At 48.6% G+C, this 19,642-nt stretch overlaps 2 protein-coding genes across 3 annotated transcripts; one reads left to right on the forward strand and one right to left on the reverse strand.

Annotated features, from left to right (window-relative positions):
* Positions 1-573: 573 nt before the first annotated feature.
* Positions 574-13,022, reverse strand: MBOAT7 (membrane bound O-acyltransferase domain containing 7). 2 transcript variants are annotated; one of them, XM_015414430.1, is made up of 8 exons: positions 12,967-13,022; positions 7,085-7,201; positions 6,179-6,308; positions 5,561-5,687; positions 5,322-5,478; positions 4,296-4,656; positions 2,724-2,906; positions 574-1,444 (listed from the first exon to the last, which is right to left on the reverse strand). In XM_015414430.1, the coding sequence occupies exons 2-8, from the start codon at positions 7,158-7,160 to the stop codon at positions 1,060-1,062; spliced, it is 1,419 nt and encodes a 472-aa protein (XP_015269916.1). In that variant the 5' UTR covers positions 7,161-7,201; positions 12,967-13,022; the 3' UTR covers positions 574-1,059. The 2 variants fall into 2 exon arrangements, with proteins under 2 accessions (XP_015269916.1, XP_015269915.1); XM_015414429.1 differs by lacking the exon at positions 12,967-13,022 and adding an exon at positions 12,797-12,960.
* Positions 13,023-13,045: 23 nt separating this feature from the next.
* Positions 13,046-19,352, forward strand: TSEN34 (tRNA splicing endonuclease subunit 34). The gene is made up of 5 exons (XM_015414433.1): positions 13,046-13,137; positions 14,048-14,320; positions 15,444-15,612; positions 17,287-17,541; positions 18,293-19,352. The coding sequence occupies exons 2-5, from the start codon at positions 14,072-14,074 to the stop codon at positions 18,478-18,480; spliced, it is 861 nt and encodes a 286-aa protein (XP_015269919.1). The 5' UTR covers positions 13,046-13,137; positions 14,048-14,071; the 3' UTR covers positions 18,481-19,352.
* Positions 19,353-19,642: the final 290 nt, after the last annotated feature.

Here is a 19,642-nt window from a genome sequence, read left to right on the forward strand (position 1 = left end):
CGCCCTGAGAAGGAGGATGGGATATGACCGTCTCAGACGAAGTTACCCTCCTGTGCAATAACGTTGTATGCATGTGGAACACTGAAGGCGCTGTCCTAAGTATTATGCTGTGACTGCTCCTGTGGAAGAACTAAGGCCAACATGGCTCACTTGGAACAGGAGCTGTGAAAACTAATGCTATTGCCAAAATGTGTACACAGACAGGATGAAGCAGAAGGATTTGGGTTGGGTCATATGGTTGAGACACAAACAGTGAACAGTATCTTTAACAGCAAGTATGAGAGCTGAAATGGTAGATGAGAAGGTTGGGTTATGCCTTCCAGTGAAGGATTCTGGGATTAATATCAACACTAGCTCACTTCCTTTGGCAGCAACTGAGCAGCCTCAATCCAGTTTGGTGTAGTGTTTAAGAGCGGTGGACTCTGGAGAACCAAGTATGATTCTCCCCCCCCACACACACACATGCAGCCAGCTGGGTGACCTTGGGTCAGTTACAGTTCTCTCAAGAGCAGCTCTCTCAGCCCCACCTACCTCACAGGGTGTCTGTTGTGGGGAGGGGAAGGGAAGGAGATCAAAAAAAAATGCCAGCCAGGAGCTTGGAAGAAGCCGGCAAGAATTAGAGGCCAGCTCATTCCTGCACGGTTCTGTCTTGCTCCTGTGTAAAATGGCTTGAGGTTGGAGGGGGAAAGAAATAAAACAACATTTTGTAGCCGGCAGCTGTTAGGAGTGATCCCTGGGTGCAAAATAGGAGCTGGGATGGAAAAAAGACTGGAAGGGAGGATTTCCCTGGGGAAAGACCGATGCCTAGAGAGTTACTGCAGGTGACAATTGGGGAAGGGGGTCAGGATTCTAGCAGGGGAGCAGGTGGAGAGCAGGTATTGGGGGAGCCCGGAGGGCTGGTTCCCATTCATGGACCTCCAACGCTGGTTTCCAATAGTGGGGCGAACGAACAACAAAAGAGAGAGTCTTGTGTCACTTCCCCGATCTCCAGGACCCCAGGGAGCGCTCCAACTTGTGGGCTTTGCCGACCTCTAGCGGCCACCCCTTGCCTCAGCCCCATCACTCCTGCCGCAGGGGGTTCTGCACAGCTCCATCTTTGCCTTTTGGAGAGCCGCCCCGGTCCCTCTGGCCTTCCAACAGCTTCCCTAGGAGGAAGAAGGCCACGGCCCCCACGTGGATGCAGTAAAAGATGGCGCTCCAGTAGCGGACGGTGTCCTCAAAGGTCAGCAGCACGAAGCCCATGCACATGTAGTCGTAGGCCCGCATCTTCAAGAACCACTGCACCCAGTCCCCGAAGAGACGCCCCGCGGGGGAGAGGCGCTTCAAGAGGCCGCTCTCCATCGCACCTTCAGCCGCCAGGCAGAGCGGGATGGTCAGGAAGCTGAGGTAATAGCCAGGGTGAATCCCGTGCCAGTAGGCAGAGATCAGCATCGTCCAGGCGCTCCTGTGGAGAAAGAAAGGAGACAGCCCTGAAACCCTTCCTTCCTGCCAACCCACAGATCACCAGAATCCTTCACTAGATCCCTTGCACCTTTCCTTCATCAGTCCCTAACACTCTCTCTGTTGCCTTTATCGATCAGCCCCACAATTGCCCCTCTCCAGCCAAACCCAGGGATCTTTCAAAGATGCTTCTCTTTCAAAGACAGTGGGGCTCTTGCCCATTCCATCGTTCCAGGGAATTTCTTGCCACAAAGTGAAGCAGCCTACCAACCCCCCACTTGTCTTACATCACTTCCTGTCGGTTTCATGGCAACCACCAACCAGAGGTCATTTCCGGGGAGATCGCAGTTCCCCCGGTGAGGTACGGGGGGCGGGGCACATGATGAAGCCCCGCCCCCTGCTTCCGGCCGCCCCGCTTCCAGCCCTCATTCAGCCAGGAGGAGGCAGGAGAAGAGGGAGGGTAAGTTGCTTCCTCCCTGCCTCTCCCATGGGGCTCAGCAGTGGAGCTGCAAGGCCGCCGGCGGCCAGGACCATTGGGGGCGGGGTGTGCGGCCTTATGACACACTTCTGGTGATGTCAGGGGGTGTGGCATATGCTAATGAGTTATGCTAATGAGTTCCCCTAGCTCTTTTTCTACGAAACGACCCCGCCGCCAACCATTTCAGAAGTGGTCACCATGTCCCTTATGAGGAACAGAAAGTTTTGTGGATTCCCTCTTTTTCGATTTCCTGTCTTCCCACTCTCCATTATGATTCACCTTCACTTCTCTCCGTGCAAGCTTACTGTTCACCCCCCCCCCCATTCCAGCTATTCAGTCTCCGTTTTACTCATTTTGGACAAAATGAATCCATCATGCCCTTCCATTTCATCTTTCTACCGACCAACCACTTCCCTTTTCCCACCTATCCCAGAATTAGCTTCATTGTACTACTCAAACTAGCCTTCCCCCCCTCCTTTTTTGGTCTGTAACTCACTCGCTGTACACTCCCTTGCATAATCCTCAGCTACACACTCCTGCCAAGTCTCGATCGCTCCCAGAATTCTGTTGGCCAGCATTCAAATCAACTCACAATCCTTTCTAACCACTCCAATAAGGAGGTTCTTCACACTCTGGAGCTGATACGGAAGCAACCTACTGTAGAACTTTACAATTCACCCTTCCTCAAAGCCCACTCCCCAGCTGGCCTGCAAGAGACTTTCTTCTCCCTTTTAAAAATCGTCCTGTATCCTTTGCCCTCCCAATGGCAACTGAGCTCCACCCCACCCCGTAGAATTCTTCTTACCTCATAACATAGGAACGGACTGGCGCACTTTTATAGATGTACTGAGCCAGCCACCACTGTACAGTCATGTTCCAATAGCGCATGCCATCCTTTACTTTGACGCAGAAGTCCGTGCCATGTGGGTCGATGTTCTTAATCGTCTCATAGTCATAGGTGATGCTCGACACCTCCCCGTCAGCTGGTCTACTTGGAGGAAAAAGGATGGGGGGGGAGAATCTTCATGTTTTTGTATCCTTCTCTATTGACTACTTCAGTGCCATATACATGACTGCCCTTGATGACGGTTCAGAATCTTTAAAACCCTTCATAGCTGAGCATGCGCCTTGCTCCATGTGCGTCCTCCAGTTCCGCCAAAATCTGCCAGATCTAAACTGTATAGGAAGTGCTCAGGAGGGTTTCTATTTACCTAGCTGTTCAATCGATTTTTATGGATAGTTAGATCGATGGCTCTCTCACTTTCTCAGGCTGGTGCTGCATAATGGACTGCTTATTTACTCTCTCCTAAGCCACTCTGAGCTCACGTGGAACGGACTAGATTACATTTGCCCCCTGCCTTTACCTGGAGCATGTGGTGTGGCCTGCTATGGTTCAGTCATCTGCCATTCATGTTCTGCTCTCTGCATGTTGTTCAGCAAGTTAAATCAGTGGACGTGCCACAACTCTGACTGTTGCTCTTTTCACTATTGTTCAGAACTTTAGCCAAAGCTGTAAAATGCAAGGGACATAAGCCCCTCTTTCGAAAAGAACACTACATGTACGACATGTTGTGGCGCCAGAGAGCTGGTGCCTGCTAAGAGACCCTGCTGTGTAGACACATCTTTTGTAACCTGCAAAAATGCAAGGGACATAAGCCCCTCTTTCTAAAAGAACACTACATGTAAGACATGTTGCGCCAGAGAGCTGGTGCCTGCTAAGAGACCCTGCTGTGTAGACACATCTTTTGTAACCTACATTGACAGACGGAGTACTAGACTAGGAGACTCAAGTTCAAATCCTCACCTGGCTGAGAAAGCTCACTGGGTAACCTTGGACCAGTCGCCTTTTCTCAACCTAACCTACTTTGCAAGGTTGTTGTGTGGATGATAAGGGGGAAGGCATATATGCCTAATAAAAGCTCCCTAAAGGAAGGGTGGGGGGAAAACATGGTATCAGGTTCCAGAGCAGGCAGAATGAGTGAGTATGTGTGTCTATGTGTAAAGAGCTTATGGCCACGCCAGCAAGGGGCTTTCAAGGCAAGTGAGAAGCAGAGGTGGCTTGCCATTGCAGAGTCTTTCTTGGAGGTCTCCCTTCCAAGTACAGACCCTGCTTAGCTTCCGAGATCTGAGGAGACCATGCTGCCTTCCCTCCCTTGAGTGAGTATAGGATCGACTGATTCGTTTTGCATATTTTACGGGCAGAATTTGACCACACCTAGGTGTTTGCATTTCATTACCCACAATCCTGTGAGACAGCAAGGGGTTACGCCCTGGCATCACTAGAGTGGAAAGGCTGCAAATTCCACAACACTCCTCTAAACGACTTCACACTGGCTACAGGGCCTCTCCCCAGAAACAGAACATCTCCGTGACTCACCTGCTGAGAGGCTCATATTCCACGGTGGGGCCCCCGCCTGACCGGGACTTGGCAGCAACCGGATAAGCCCCAAAGGCAGCCGCGATACAAGCGCATTCGGCACACAGCCAGGCCACGTAGAAACGCATGCGGAAGACGAAAAAGATGGGCATCATGTAGAAGAGGCGGAAAGGAAGTCCTCGTTCGTAGAAGGCGTCGCTTCGGACGTAGTCAAGGGGAAAGAAGTGAGAGACCACCAGGAAAGCCACCCCGAAGATGGGAATCATTTTAGATCTGGAAAGCAGAGGTTGCCAGCTGGGGATAGCTGAGGAGTCGGGCTGGTTCAGCCAGTCATAGTGAGTGCCGTAGCGATAAAACGGTCCTGGGTACAAGAACAAAGGCAGACTCAGACCACAGTCCCAATCAGGGGACACAATCGTACATTTTAGTAACCTGGCAGTCTGTGTCACTTGGGCCCAGGGGAATAGTCCCAAATGCCCAGGAGCCCAGTCCTAGGTCTTTTGGAAAGAGTCCGGCAGACAGCCAAAACCTCTTGGATTTCAGTTTTCACTGTCAACTGCTGATGCCAACGTTTGCAGCAGAACTATTTCAAAATGCATAGCTGTTTTCAGGATGCAACAATTAAAAGCCACTGTACAAACTGGAGAACACAAAGACAACACAACAGGAATGACAGGAGGCAAAGAAAACAGAAAGGTGGTTGCACACACACATGCACACACACAGAAAATACGACCCAAACAAAAGGCAGAGAGAGACAGGCACAGCAGAGGGCAAACATGAAATTCTGATTCTTCTCTTCTTTTGATCTGCCATCATTCATGGCCTTCCGAAAGAAGCCGAAACAGAAAACAGTAAAACCCGGGGATGCTCTCTTCCACTGCAAGAGGTTACAGGACACGGACATTCAGTTGACCAAAGTGGTCACATGATTCACACAACAAAACAAGCCAACATGGCTGTCAAAGGCAAAGTTTGGACACACATACACACATTTTGCCCTGCCCTTTTAGGTAACTTAAGTACCTGTCATGAGTCCCACATAGCAATAGCTGTAGCACAGTATCTCCACCAGTCCTGGCATTTTGGGGATCATGCCAATCACAGAAGACTTGGTAAACGATGCTACTTCCTGCTTCTTTGCTTGGGTGAATTCTTGCACTTCATTGGCCAAACTCACCATCTGGGAAACACAGAGATTACCATGGAAAATGGAACTTCCTAGAGAGGCCCTTCCCACCCCCTTCCACAACACATTCGGCTACCTTGAGAGTGAGCAAGAGTTGTATGGCATTGGTGTATGGCGTTGGGTCTGGGAAACGGAAGAATGCAACAGTACGAAAAAAGAGCAGGTAAGAAAATGTCCAGCCGAGCGTCAGGTAGTGGCAAGACCTAGAGTGGAAAGAGAGGAGCCATCAATAGAAACTATTGTTTCCCATTCTCTACTCCCACGCAAAAAGTGTCCATTTCTCATTAACAATTATCTCCAGCTGCAAGACCCTCCCCCCCAACTCCAGTTTTCAGATGAGTCCAGACGCTTGGCCCTGTGTGCCAACTCACTGGAATGGCTCCTCTCTCTAAAGACCACCCAATACTTCTCCTTTGTTTGATCTCAGCAGGCCTCACAACTAGGAGACCAAGGAGTCCCAGTTCCCTGCATCCAAATTTTGTTTCCTGAGTCCCAGAAATTCAGACCACTTGGTGGCTCTCAGAATCCCTTGCAAGAGCCCAAACAACATCCCCCCGCCCCTAGAAAGCCAACATGTCCTGGCTCCTCCCAATCTCCACTTCCACACTCAAGGCTTCCCAGCCTACCAAGAGAAGCTGGAGCATCCACAGCCCCCGCTGTAGTCCACCGCACAGAGTACGACATGTTCCTTTACCTGGGAGAGAGACTGATGATAAGCCACGTCCCAAGAATGGTGACTAGTGAGTGGAGGGCGTGGATGTGGCAGGTAGCCAGCACAAGCAAAAGCCCTGCAGCTGCCCCTCCAAACTTCTTGGTCCTCAGTCCTGTGGGGAAGGAAATGAACAACTCTGATGCAGTCAGGTACATACAAGCATTTACACACACACAAATGGCAAGTACCCCCCCTTTTTAGTGAACAAATACAGGCACACATCATGGACCACTATGGATCCAAATTCATGCCTTTCGGGACACAAACACAAGCTTCCAAACTGAATCCAAGGAACAAAGAACGGCCCTGAAGGAAGTCACAACCCCCACCCCACAGTGCATTATTAAAAAACAAAATGGTTTTGTTTCTCCCTTTAAAAAGGCACTGATCAATGTTTAACTAGCTAAACATGTCAGGAATTTAAGCCTGCTCAAACTGGGTGGGGGGGACACGACAAAAAGATCCATCAAATGAGGTGGGAACTGTAGAAGAATAGCTGAGGGCAGGGAGAAGCAGGGCTCCCCACCCCCCCCAGCAAAAAAACAACAACACACCAGCTCCCGGAGGGCAGGAGGGAGCGATACCTGTCTTCAAGCTACTGAGTTCTCACGACTGCTGATCAATACAATGGCCTTGGCAGGAATTTAACTCTGGTTCTGAATGTCTGGTGGATTAAGCAGAGCTTCCACCCCAGCAGTTCTGCTTTCTTGACACCCCAACCCTCCAACCAACTAAACATTCTTACATCTTTGTGACGGCACCAAGACTTAACCCACGTCTCAGTTCCCTGCGAGTCCCTCTCAAGGTCGGGACCAGGCAACCCCCCTGCTGTGGTGAGGCAAGGTTTTCCTTCTCCCCATGTAGACAACCCCCAGGTCTAGCGCTCACCCCCTTTTTTGAAGAGAAAACCAATAGGGATGGAGATGAGAAGCACAGTCAAGTAGGTTATTTCTTCAGGTGACATGGCTGCTGGCGGATCTTCCCCAAGTCAGAAAAGGCTGGATTCTGGAGGGTGGACAGAGAGGGAAAAAATGGGTGAGTCTGTGAAGACGGTATAGGTTAAAAGCAGGAAATCCAGGACTCTTGGGCAACGTTAAAAGCAGGAAATCCAGGACTCTTGGGTCAAAAAGCCTGGGGGGACCCCACAGTCAACACGAAAGGATGCTGAAATTTCATGTGTTCCAGCGAGGGATCCTAACATGAATTAGGTCTGGTCAGTTATAGCAAGCAGAGGGCTAGGTAAAGGTAAAGGTTCCCTTGCTCGGAAGCCAGTCGAGTCCGACTCTAGGGTTGCGGTGCTCATCTCCGTTTCAAAGCCGAAGAGCCAGCGCTGTCCGAAGACATTTCCGTGGTCATGTGGCCGGCATGACTAAACACCAAGGCGCACGGAACGCTGTTACCTTCCCACCAACGCAGTACCTATTTATCTACTTGCAATTTCTTGCTTTCGAACTGCTAGGTTGGCAGGAGCTGGAACGAGAGACGGGATAAATTAGTCTGCTCTGGAGCCCTCCTTCCTGAGCTAAGACAAAAATGTGTGAGCCGGAGGCTAATAATCTGTGAGCTAGCTCACACCAACTCAGCTTAGAGGGAACTATGCCTGGGACCCCAGAGTCAACACGAAAGGATGCTGACATTTCATGTGTTCCAGCGAGGGATCCTGACATGAATGAGGTCTGGTCAGTTATAGCAAGCAGAGGGCTAGGTAATGGTAAAGGTTCCCTTGCTCGAAAGCCAGTCGAGTCCGACTCTAGGGTTGTGGTGCTCATCTCCATTTCAAAGAGCCAGCGCTGTCTGAAGACATTTCCGTGGTCATGTGGCCGTCATGACTAAACACCAAGGCGCACGGAACGCTGTTACCTTCCGCAGCTCCTAAGCAGAGTGACCTGTAATACTGGATTTCTAAGGGTAGCATCCAGAAGGTCAGAGTTGGGGCTTATAGCCAGAAGTCCAAGTCTACATATAGTTTCCCACCTTTTAACCCCAACAACCTCAAATTAGGGTTGCCAGCCACCCCCACCCCCATGTCTTCAACACCTGCCTGACCCATGAAAACACAAGAGGTGATGGTTTATCCATATCATTTCAGCTTCAGGCCAGGAAAAAGAGTTCCTGTCAGAATTTCTGCCTGTCTGGCAGCGACTAAGGCATCAGAGCTCTGCCAGGAAAAGAAGCTGGCAACTCTACTTTGGACAAGAATCCGCACACAAAACATGATAAGGCAGAAGAGTCTACCCTTTGACAAGGATGGTCCTAGCGTGCCAAGAAGGGATGGATTTGTGCTGCCTCAAGCCCCTCAGGAGTTCTTCCAAGAGCTGAAAGTGGACTAATAGGATACAGCAGGAGTAAGGAAAGCAACTCTACGTGTCCTTGTTTACTGAGGAAGAAAAGGGAGTAGATATGCAACCGGGGAAGTTGTGCAAAGATTTCACAGACAGGATTGCCAAATGCGGTGCCTTTAAGAGAAGTTTACGCAGCCAAGAAGCCACAACTGGTGAAAATCCCTCTTGAAGGTACAGCTGCTCCTCCCTTCTTAAGTCCCAATTTCTACATTAAATCTGTGAAAACAGATCACAATTTATCCCCCCCTGGTGAACAGTGTCCTGTAGCCAATCACACCCAGTTCCAGTTCCACTCTCGCACAAACATCCCCGCCCCCACACAACTTTCTCCCAGTGGCCTTTGCCAATGTCCTTGTCTCTTTAATCCCCCGCTGTCTCACTACCCAGGCTTTCTATATTTAAGTAGAAATCCTTGGGCCAGATTAAGGGAGGGGAACCAAGGGCCTTTAGATACAGCAAGCACTGCTGCAAAGAACCCAGGAATCCTGATCCCCAGGCATCCCCGCGGGCTCCCCCCCCCAATGAATTCATCTACCACCACTGACTACGTGAACGTTAAAACATGTAAACAAACAGTGATGAGAACTTCATGGTGCAGTTCAGCTTCCTACAATGAAACATATTCTGTGAAATGATAAAGAAAGCTTCGTACTGGTACTGAGAGATGCTACAATAAAATCCTTGCTGAAAATAACGGGCACCACAATTGATATTTCCAGGCGCCGTGGCAACCTGGGGGTTTGCCGAAGCCTGACTTATTCATCTGGTTTTATATGCATCCAGAGTGCCTTCTTTAATCTGCGCCACTGCCACCCTCACACTTTCCCCAATGTTAAAACATCAGAGATCTGTAGGCCAGACATCTGCGGCTCTGCCATATTAGCACTGCACACGTAGCTGCTCTGTACGGGTAGCAGCTAATGTTCCCCCAAAGCTGTGGAGTCTTGTGAGCAAAAATTCTACTTTGTGAGCTACTGGCATTAAAGTTGGGAGCGAACGATTTGGCTACTGCATAAATTAGTTTGCTCTGGAGCCATCCTTCCTGAGCTAAGGCAAAAATGTGTGAGCTGGAGGCTAAAAAACTGTGAGCTAGCAACTCAGCTTAGAGGTAACACTGGTAGCAGCCCAATTTGAACAAGACACTGAGGGCATGCAAAATCGCACAGGTAGGTTCCCCTTGCCTATCAGAGTCGCATTTAAATCAGGCCTATTTCATTGGTGAGTAGTGGGCAGGTACAAGCACTGATAAGCTCAGCACTGTAGAACAAAGCCAAGAAAGGTAAAGGTTCCAGGAGCTGGAACTAGAGATGGGAGCTCACTCCATCATGCGGCACCCAGGTCTCGAACTGCTGAACTACTGACCTTCCACAGCTTGTAGTTCAGCGTCTTAACCACTTGAGCCACCGCAGCTCCAAGCCAAGGAAACAAAGCTACAAAACCAGAGGACGGAAAGAAGGGGGGGGGAGAGAGGGGATAGGTAGGAGGCAAAGAGACCTGTGAACATAGACAACTGTTTTATGTAGTCACACCTTTGATCTATCAAGGTCAGTCTTATCTATTCTGACTGGCAGCAGCTCTTCAGGGTCTCAGGTCGAGGTCTTTCACATCACCTGTTACCTGATCCTTTAAACTGGAGACCTTCTGCCGGAATACAAAGCAGATGTTCTACAGCTGATCCCTCGTAGGGTGGGAAAAGTGAAACAGAAGGGGCCAAAATGGGAAAGTAGAGAAAGAGAAAGCACTGAGGGGTGCAGAGAAAGAGGCCTGTGGGGTTAAGGAAGAAGGAATAGTCAAGAGATGGAATGACAGAGGTTTAGTAGGATGGGAAGACAAAATGGAACGACTAAACTGGACCAAAAGACAGAAGATGATGGCGTGGATCTAACCATCCTCTAAGTTGTCTCCTTCCAGCTTGCGTCTCTTCCTCTAAAGGAACGATTTAAGTTGGAGAAGGCTTCATGATTGAGCCAAATGAAAAGATGGGAGGAAGTTTGTTCATTGGAGTAGTAGGATCCGCCCTGATGTATATTACTGTGGGGTAGACTTCCAGGGAGGGAAGAGTAAAGAGAGAATTTTGTGTGATGCTTGAAGAGCTGATTTTTTTTAAGACTAGGAACTCCTCTTTGAAGTGTTGATTGAACCTCAAGGCCCTCACTGAATGTCTGCCTAATACCATATTTACTCAAAAGGAAGATGAATCTGAATGCAAGATGATGACTCCCTTAAAATATTATACATATGAAAAATTATTATTGGACATCCCACAACTTTTTAATCTTTTTATAAATGATATGGTCTCTTTCTTGGAGGACATAGATGGCCACAGTCCCAAACTTGGGTCGATCCACGTTCCACTGCTTTTATATGCAGACGATGCAGTGTTACTTTCCCTTTCACAAATTGGAATGAAACGGCTATTATCACACTTCTATGAATGCTGTGAACTAAACAGATTGACCTTGAACGTTGAGAAATCAAAAATCATGGCTTTTGGAAAAGCGTGGAAACCCTCAATATGGAATATAAGAGGCAACTGGATCGAACATGTTAAAAGTTTTAGATACCTAAGAATACGTTTCCGTTATAGAGCCAGTTGGGTTCCTCATAGCAGGGAAGCGATAAAAGCTGTGGACTGCAACGTACTTGCACTTATCCGTTTTTATTTTACCAAGGGTAATCAATATGTTCCTGCAGCTATTAGAGCATTCAGTCATAAGATTAGTGCAAAATTGCTTTATGGAGTACCTATTTGGATCAAGGCCTTCAATAAGGAAGTGGAAAGAATACAATCTGACTTCCTTCGAAAAATACTGGGCCTGCCCATGTGTGTGCCTTATGCGGCCATCTGCCTGGAGACTAATCAAAGTCTCCTTGAAACTAAAGCATGGACATGGATTAATACAATCAAATTTCGGCTACATCTACATTTTAAGAATAATAATGGTAGCCTTATTTTTCACATGCTGACGGAGTCTCAGTCCTCAATGTGGTTAAACCACATAGAAAAGAAAATCAATTCAATGGGGATCAGTATTGACGATTTATCCTCCCTTACCGAAAGTTCAGCCTTTGCACAGATCAAACAAAGACTCCTTGACATCGAGATGCAGGATCTTAGGAGCCTTGCTAAAAGTAGATGTAGCTTGGGGATTTTACCCTATGGGTATATGCCAGAGTATTTAACCTGTTTAACAGCCCCGCACTATCGAAACTGTGGCCAAATTTGTGTACCTTGCAGCTAGGAAGCGAGCAATGTAGGGCCTTGGCTGTTCAGACTGTTTCCTCCCTGTTATAATTCGGTTGTTATGCCAATAAAGGTTGTTTGTTTATCGGACATAACTGAAACATGCACGCAAATGCAAGATGACTTCCTTTTTTTGATGACATACCTTTTGCATTTAAGTCTTGCATTTGAGTAAATACTGTGAATACTTAGCAAAGACATTTCTAGAAAACATAACAACAACAGTGTTTTAACCATTGCCAGACTCTGTCTCAATCTCTTCCCAATCCAGTGAAAGCTTAAGTTTGCAGCTGGGCTTTAAGGTTTAACCAAACTGAGAGTGCTCCAGGGTAAGTGCTGGGGAATGATTTTTTGGAAAGCAACCGATCCTAAAACTGAAACATAATTAAAATCCTGAGGATTCTTTTTAATAGCAGGGGCAGGAGTTCTCTGACCTGAAGAAGAAAAAAGGAACTCGCAATGAAATCCAGGGGGGGTCTATACATGACGGTGTGGAAACTGCAACACAAATACCTTTCTTCTCGAGCTGAGGCCCTCACAGTGCTTGAGTCATGCACTACCGGTCTAATAGTCTAGAGGCTGTACATCAACTATTGATCTTCCCAGCCACCCACTGAATACTAGAATTCCTGGACCAACCAGACCTACACAGATATTTCACCCCACCCCAAAGAAAACGAGAGCCACACCGAGGCAGAGTTGTGGGGCTACCCGAAAACTTGCACTCAGTTGTGACACTTTGGCTGATACTAATAAGGCACGTGTGTTTTAGGGCCATACAGTTTCCCTTCCTCCTCGGTCTCCTCTCTAACCATAAGCGAAGGCAGAGCTCCTATCCCCGATCCGAGAATCTGGGCCGTGACCTGGGACCTAGCCCTAAGCCCCCGGCTTCAAAGCCACCAGATTCCTCTTTCGCCCCCCAAACCCAGGCGTCCTGGCTCCCGGCATCCCCCTTGGTCTAAAACCACCGGGCACGAACCCCTCTTTCCAAGTCATGCCGCGTCCTGCGCTCACCTCCGCGGACGGTCCCTTCCCACGTGCAGGCAGCTGGCCAAAGGGGATCTTGGGGAGGGGTCGCCGCCCGCCGGCTGCTTAGGCACTTGTGAGCCGATCAGGACCTGGGAAAACCCATTTCTGAGAGGGACCAGTCCCCCCGCCCCCCGGCTGCCTCCTTGCAAAATTACCCGCCTCTCCTCTTCCTGACTGGCCCGCCCGTTTCCTGCCTCTCTTGCGCGGCTTCCTTTGCTTCGGTGCGAGAATGAGCCGTGGGTGGGTTTCCTTCTCCCCTCTCCCGTCCTCCTCCATTGCACCACCAGGGCAGCCATTGGCGCTTCTTGCATTATCTATTGGTCAAGGTATCTATCACTCAGGGATGATCAAAGGGGTGGGGACTGGAAAAGAGAATTCCCCGCGTGTGCGCGCAAAACGGACTGATGAGTTGAGCACGCGAGGCGCGGGGCCGGATCCCCGGGCTTGCAAGGCGAGGGCAGCGTGCTGGGAGTGGGAGGGTCCGGACTACCGAGGGAACGGGTTGGAGATCGGATAACTCAAGAGCAGGGATATAGGCAACGGAGACTCCCATTCACTTACTTGCAGCCCGATCCGCTGCAAGTTTACTCGGGAGTAAGCCCCACGTAGTCCAGCGAATTTTACTGTAAAGTAGAATCACGGCCTAAGGTAGTGAAGGCGTTGGGGGAAAATGTGATCATGCAAAATGTGAATTAGTTCCTTCCTTTATAAGTAGCCGTAAAAGCTCTTAGGAAGGATTATACATCCGTAAATATATCCGTAGCGTTTAAGTTAAGAGAATGATTTATACTCTTCTTGAAGACAATGGTGCATTAGGGGCCCTTGTTAAGTAAGTGGCATTATATAGTTGTTGAAATTTTCCGGATTTCTTCTGCAAAAGCAGGGGGAGAACCGTTTGGACTAGTAAACCCCAGGCAATAACAGCCACCTGTCAATTCAGGTAAGGGATCATACATAGAGTTGCCAGCTCCAAGTTGAGAAACGCCAGGAGATTTGGGAGAGGAGCCTGGGGAGGACAGGGACCTCAGTGGGGTACAATGCCATTTTCCTTAGGGGAATGGATCTCTTTAGTCTGGGGAGGAGTTGTAATTCCTGGGGATCCCCAGGTCCCACCTAGAGACTGGTATTCTTAATCTGTCCACAGCATCAGGTGCATTTGGAGGCTGCTGGGAGACATCTGCAAACAGCAGCCTTACCTCTGAAGCCTATGAATATCACAATTGGTCTTCTTTGCAGAGAAAGACACATACAGGCCTTGTTATGATCCAAATCCACATCCTGGAGGGAAAGGCTTTTGTGTGGAATTCCGGTGATGCACAGCGTATCCGGGAAGAACACCGCATCGTCGGCACGCTGGTTGGGGCGCTGCCTCGGAAGCCGCGGCAGAACATGCGGCTGGGCCTTCCCCTCCAGTTGCTCCCAGAGGAGGCCCGACTGTTGGCAGAGAAGGGTGTGGCAACCTTTCTTAAAACCCCGACTTCTCAGCCCTTGGCAGATGATGCAGGCCAGGTAAGGGTTGATCTGATCTTGGACAGCTCCCTGCAGAAGGGGGAAAAACATATTCTTGGCAGATTTGGTGTCGACTTGGATGAGCATGAAAGATGGGTCACATAGAGGCCATTGTCTGCATAGTGATCAGTATCCTGCAATCTTTTCAGACCCAGGAGCCCTTCCACGCCAGTTTGGTGTAGTGGCTAGGAGCGCAGACTCTAATCTGGGAGAACTGAGTTTGATTCCCTACTCATCCACATGCAGCTGCTGGGTGTCCTTGGGCAAGCCGGAGTTCTCTCAGAGCTGTTCTCTCAGCCCCACCTACTTCACAGGGTGTCTGCTGTGGGGAGAGGAAGGGAGAGGAGGTTGTAAGCCACTCTGAGTGAAGGGTGGGGTATAAATCCAATCTCTTTTTCTTGAATGACAGGATGGGGCCCACCAGTTACAGTCTTCCCTCCTATATGCCTGTTTCCCCTGTCACTTTTTAGGGAACCCAGAGGCAAAGAATGACAGAAGTTCATGTTTAATAGAGATATAAGAAGAGGGAAACCTTGAAGTGCATCAGTGCAGTTAACAAAAACCCATCTACCATTGCAGAATGGTTGAAAATAAAGCCACTCATTCTTCCTGCACCTGTCTTTAAAAAGAAAATTCAAAAAACAAAGGGTCAAGCCCCATTAGGTCATGTCCCTCACTGGCGGCCGATGGTATAAGAGGCAGGAGCGCCAGAGTAATATTCCCCATTCAGGGCAGCATCCACTCCTGCCCCAAGCTGGTTCCTGAGAGCCGATCCAAAGGTGTGGGCGGGCAAGTGGAACGCTCTTTATGACTTCCTTCTCACTGTCCCTCATGTTCCCAGTGTTCAGGGAGCAGGACGCTTCCGGCTTGCGTGACTCCGTTCCTCTCCCCAGAGTGCAAATCCTTCCCTATTACATTCCTAGTCAGGGGGAGGAACTAATCCAGACTGTGCAACAGTTCCAATAATGGATCTGGATTAAGGCCACCGTTAAAACTCTGGCCAAGCCAATGCATTTGCAGGAACCCGGTGGAAATGGATAAAATGTAGTTTGAGGCTCGGATTTACTCTGGGATGCAGAGGTGGAGAAAGAGTGGTGCTGAGCTTGCCTGCCTGTGTTCGCAGGATCCCTCCCTCTTGGAGGCAGTGGCTGCCTACCAAAAGGAGCAAGAGGAGAGCTATCGGGAGCAGGTCAGGCTTGCTGGCGAACAAAGGCAGGCCCTGATGGGCACACTGGCTGAACACATAGCGCAGGGCCGGGCAAAGAAACGGCAGCAGAAAGGGGAAGAAGCAGGTGAGTGTCGCTCTTTTGCTCTATGGGGCCTTTGCATGGGGTAAGGAGATGGGGAGAGTCCAAAAGGATAAGAGAACAGCTAGACCGGCCTGGACCAATCCTGTATATCATATCTCTGTCCATAGCAAGATGTGGATGCTCCAGAAAGGAGAGGATACTGGAAGCATCCCACATAAGATACTATAAATATTTCTTAATTCCATTTATGGCTTTGAAGGTGTTAGGATTCCATGCGTTAGCATTGAAGCTGTGAATGTTTTTCCACTTTCATAACCTTCGAATCACCTAATGTCATTAATAGCAGATGGTGAGAAAACTGTCCTTTGAATAGCAGATTGTTGTGTGTTAAGAGGCACTGCCGAAAGACACGGTGGCGGCCACTAGCTCAAAAGGGGGATTGGATGTTCGTGGACTATCAATGGCTAGGGACTGTGATAAGAAAATGGAACCTCCCTATATCGAGGCAGTATACCTCGAACTGACAGATACCAGAGGCAATCAGGGCTGTTGCCATCCTGCCTTGGCTTGTGAACTTCCTAGATATATTTGGCTGGCCACTGTTAGAAAGAAGATGCAGGAGGCCTTGGGCTGATCAAGCAGTACTTTGGATGCAGTGCTAGCATTATATGCACCAAACGCACTGCAGAGCATCCTGCATCCTGTAAGAACCACCATGCCGTATCAAAGAAATTGTCCACCTAATCCGGCAGCAGACTGGGAAGCTGGAACAACCTGGGAAAAAAAGTCATTATAATGCCCCCAACCCCTGTAGATTTTGTATTCTAAAGAGAAATGTTTTTCCCCTTCCCTGTCTACTAGGGCTTTGGTATATTTTGAAACCTGTTTTGCACCCAGCATCTTGTGGTCCAGTTAAGTCTGTAATACATTCTGCATTCTATTGTAAGACTTGTACAAACTGCAGAGTAGAGTTTGCCATTTTCATCGAGCAGAGGAATTACTTATCCTTAACCTTGATATGGGCCATTTCAGGGATAAAACACTCTGTACCTGCTCAGGGGCACTCTCGGCAATGGCACTGGAAAGTACAAGAGCCCAGGCTCAGTTCTGGATTCTGTGTGAGGAGGCTCTTCCTAAAGGATTAAGTAGCTCAGATAAATCCTTTTGACATAATAGTGGAAACAAATTATTTGGGAGTTTAAAAAATTGTGCATATAGGTCGATTTTTAATTATAGTTAGTAATGTAAGTAGCTCCTTATTCTGTATTTGTCATTATGTATGAAATAAATTTTAAAATAGCTCAGATTAGGAATAAACTTGATTTGTATCTGCTGTTTCTCTTCTATCCAGTGGTTTTATTTACATGGCGTTCTTCTTAACTACTGTTTTATGTCTCCTTATAGTGAAAGGCTATTTTCAAATGTCGTTCTGGGCCTCTGACCTGCATCACCAAGAACTTTTCCTGAAGTTAATGGCTCCTAAAACAAGTTCTGTACAACCATGATAACAAATCAGATTGTTTATATAGAAATGCATCTTGAGCATAGGTGGCATCTACAGATGCCTTAAATAGCTTGGAGTAAAGTTGCTAGAAATGTTTCTCCTCCAAGGGATCATAAAGTCTGATGCTACTTTCTGTGTCTTATCAGCCACCAGCAGGATGAACAAGGAGGTGGGCAAGATCAGCCAGTTCTCATTTTTGCTTTTGTTTCCAGAGCCTCCATCAAAACCTGCAGACTCGGAACCTAGTTTTGTGTTTCCCCGGGAAGCGATGATGGTCCAACTCCCAACAGAGCGGACCCAACGGGGACAGGAAGAAAAGGTGGACTGGCGTTTGCCCTCCAAAGAGTGGCCATACAGTGGACAACCAGAGCATGAGATGCGCTACCATGTTTTCCAGAACCTTTGGGAACGAGGCTACTATATCACCAGTGGGAGCAAATTTGGGGGCGACTTCCTTGTTTATCCAGGTAGAGGAAATGTCTGGGGCTGGCAGGGAGTTGGTGGCATTCTGGTAAAACGTTATTAAAAATCTGAAGGAAGGACATATCTGTAGGAATCCTCCTTGGAAATTATTAAGCTTCCCGTCAATTTTCCCGTCCCTTAGTCCCAGCAGCAGCAGACTTTAAACCATGCCCATGTCATAGCTGTTCCCACAGTCTCTTGGGAATGGCAGGGAGCTGAGAAATCTTTCAGAGCCTCACTTGCAGAACTGCCAGCCCCAGGGTTCTTATGGAGTTTGCTAGCCTTGGAGAAGTGCAGAAACTTGCACCCATTTGTTCTAGAACAGTGGTGGCGAACCTTTTAGAGACTGAGTGCCCAAACTGCGACCCAAAACCCACTTATTTATCGCAAAGTGCCAACACGGCAATTTAACCTGAATACTGACGTTTCACTTTAGAAAAAACAACTCATACATTAACTTAAGAGGATCCAAACAAAGTAAGGAAAGCAATCCCAAATGCTTTCATTTACTTAAATTTATTTGGCAGAGAATTCGACACTTTAATGATGGTCTGGGCCTGGCTGGGGCGATGGCATGCGTGCCCGCAGAGAGGGCTCTGAGTGCCACCTCTGGCCCCCGTGGGTAACTAACCTGGAATTGCCGCAGGTCCCACCACTGTTCTAGAATAATGCAAAGCAGTCGTCAAGAAAGAGGTCTTTCATAAGTCAGCCTGGGCATTCTTCCTCTGGTAATTATTCTGCCTCCCACCCCGACAGGTGACCCGATGAGGTTCCACGCCCATTATATCGCCCTCTGTGTGCCTCAAGATGCACCCCTCTCCTTATGTGACATCATCAGCGTAGGACGGCTTGGCACCAACGTCAAGAAGACTGTTCTTCTCTGCTCCGTGGACCAGGACGGGACTGTAGCGTACACATCCTTGCAGTGGAGTGGGATGCAGTGAGAACGGACCGACCGTTGTTAATGTGGGCTGATAACACTGCTGAGCTCTCGGTGTGCCATTCCGGCAACAGTGAGGGATTGGCATTCCTTGGCGAAGGCTGCCCTAAGCCACCTTGCTCACAGTGGCCTTTGTCAACATTTTAATTGCATAAACAGTTGCAACAGTTCTTAGAAGGGTACTCTAAACCCCTTCTAGGGGCAGCTGCAGGGCGTGGGATGGGAGTGCTCCATGTCTAGAAAGGGACAGATTGTTAATTTCTACCAGGCTGCCATTGACAGCCTCAGCCACAGCATGAAAGTAACATCTTTTATTTAGCCCTGTCTTTTGCCTGCTCAGAAATAGGAAGGGACCAGAGCTGAGTGGGTAGGGGATATGATTTAGAAACAAAAGAAGTTCTTGCTTTATGTGGCCAACAGCAGCTCTCATCTCTATGATGCAAATGTGGGGTATCAGACAAGCGCCTCTGCCAGCAGTCTGGATTGCCCAGCAAGACAGATGCTTCTTGAGCCGGTAGTGGGCCAGGCCTGCAGTTAGCTAAGCAGCTCAGAATGTGCACAGAGCCAAGCAAAGAGTCCAGCAGTGGAAGGGACTGAGCTCAGGGCGTTAACGTTCTTTACAAATAATTTATTTGATTAAATGCAAATGCAGTTATTTTCCTGTTCTGGCTTGTTCTTGGGACTTAAGTTTGGAGGGATCCAGCCAAATGGAGCTTCCCTCCGCTCGAGGAGACTCTGGGTGTATTCTGAGCTGGGCCTCTTCTTTCCTCATGCTGGAACAGTAGCATCTAAATGATTGATTTGTTGGATTTAGTCATTGGGGGTGGAATTTTACCCCCAGCCCGGGTAAAACAGGCTTTCTGTCTTGGCACAGAATAAGAGAACAAACAGTAGCATCTAAATGATTGATTTGTTGGATTTAGTCATTGGGGGTGGAATTTTACCCCCAGCCCGGGTAAAACAGGCTTTCTGTCTTGGCACAGAATAAGAGAACTGTTAAAGTGACACGCAGCTAATTCCATCACTGGAAGACTGAAAAACAGAGGGGTCTTGTGGACGGCTTAGGCTAGGGTAGCTGTGGAGACTTCCTTGCCTAAACGAATTCATTCAGACCACACAAAAAAAGCCATTCTGAAAGGTTTCGAGTCCACAGGATGATACCCATC

The sequence above is a fragment of the Gekko japonicus genome, unplaced genomic scaffold (assembly GCF_001447785.1).
Source record: "Gekko japonicus isolate JY-2015 unplaced genomic scaffold, Gekko_japonicus_V1.1 scaffold243, whole genome shotgun sequence".
Taxonomy (NCBI): Eukaryota; Metazoa; Chordata; class Lepidosauria; order Squamata; family Gekkonidae; genus Gekko; species Gekko japonicus.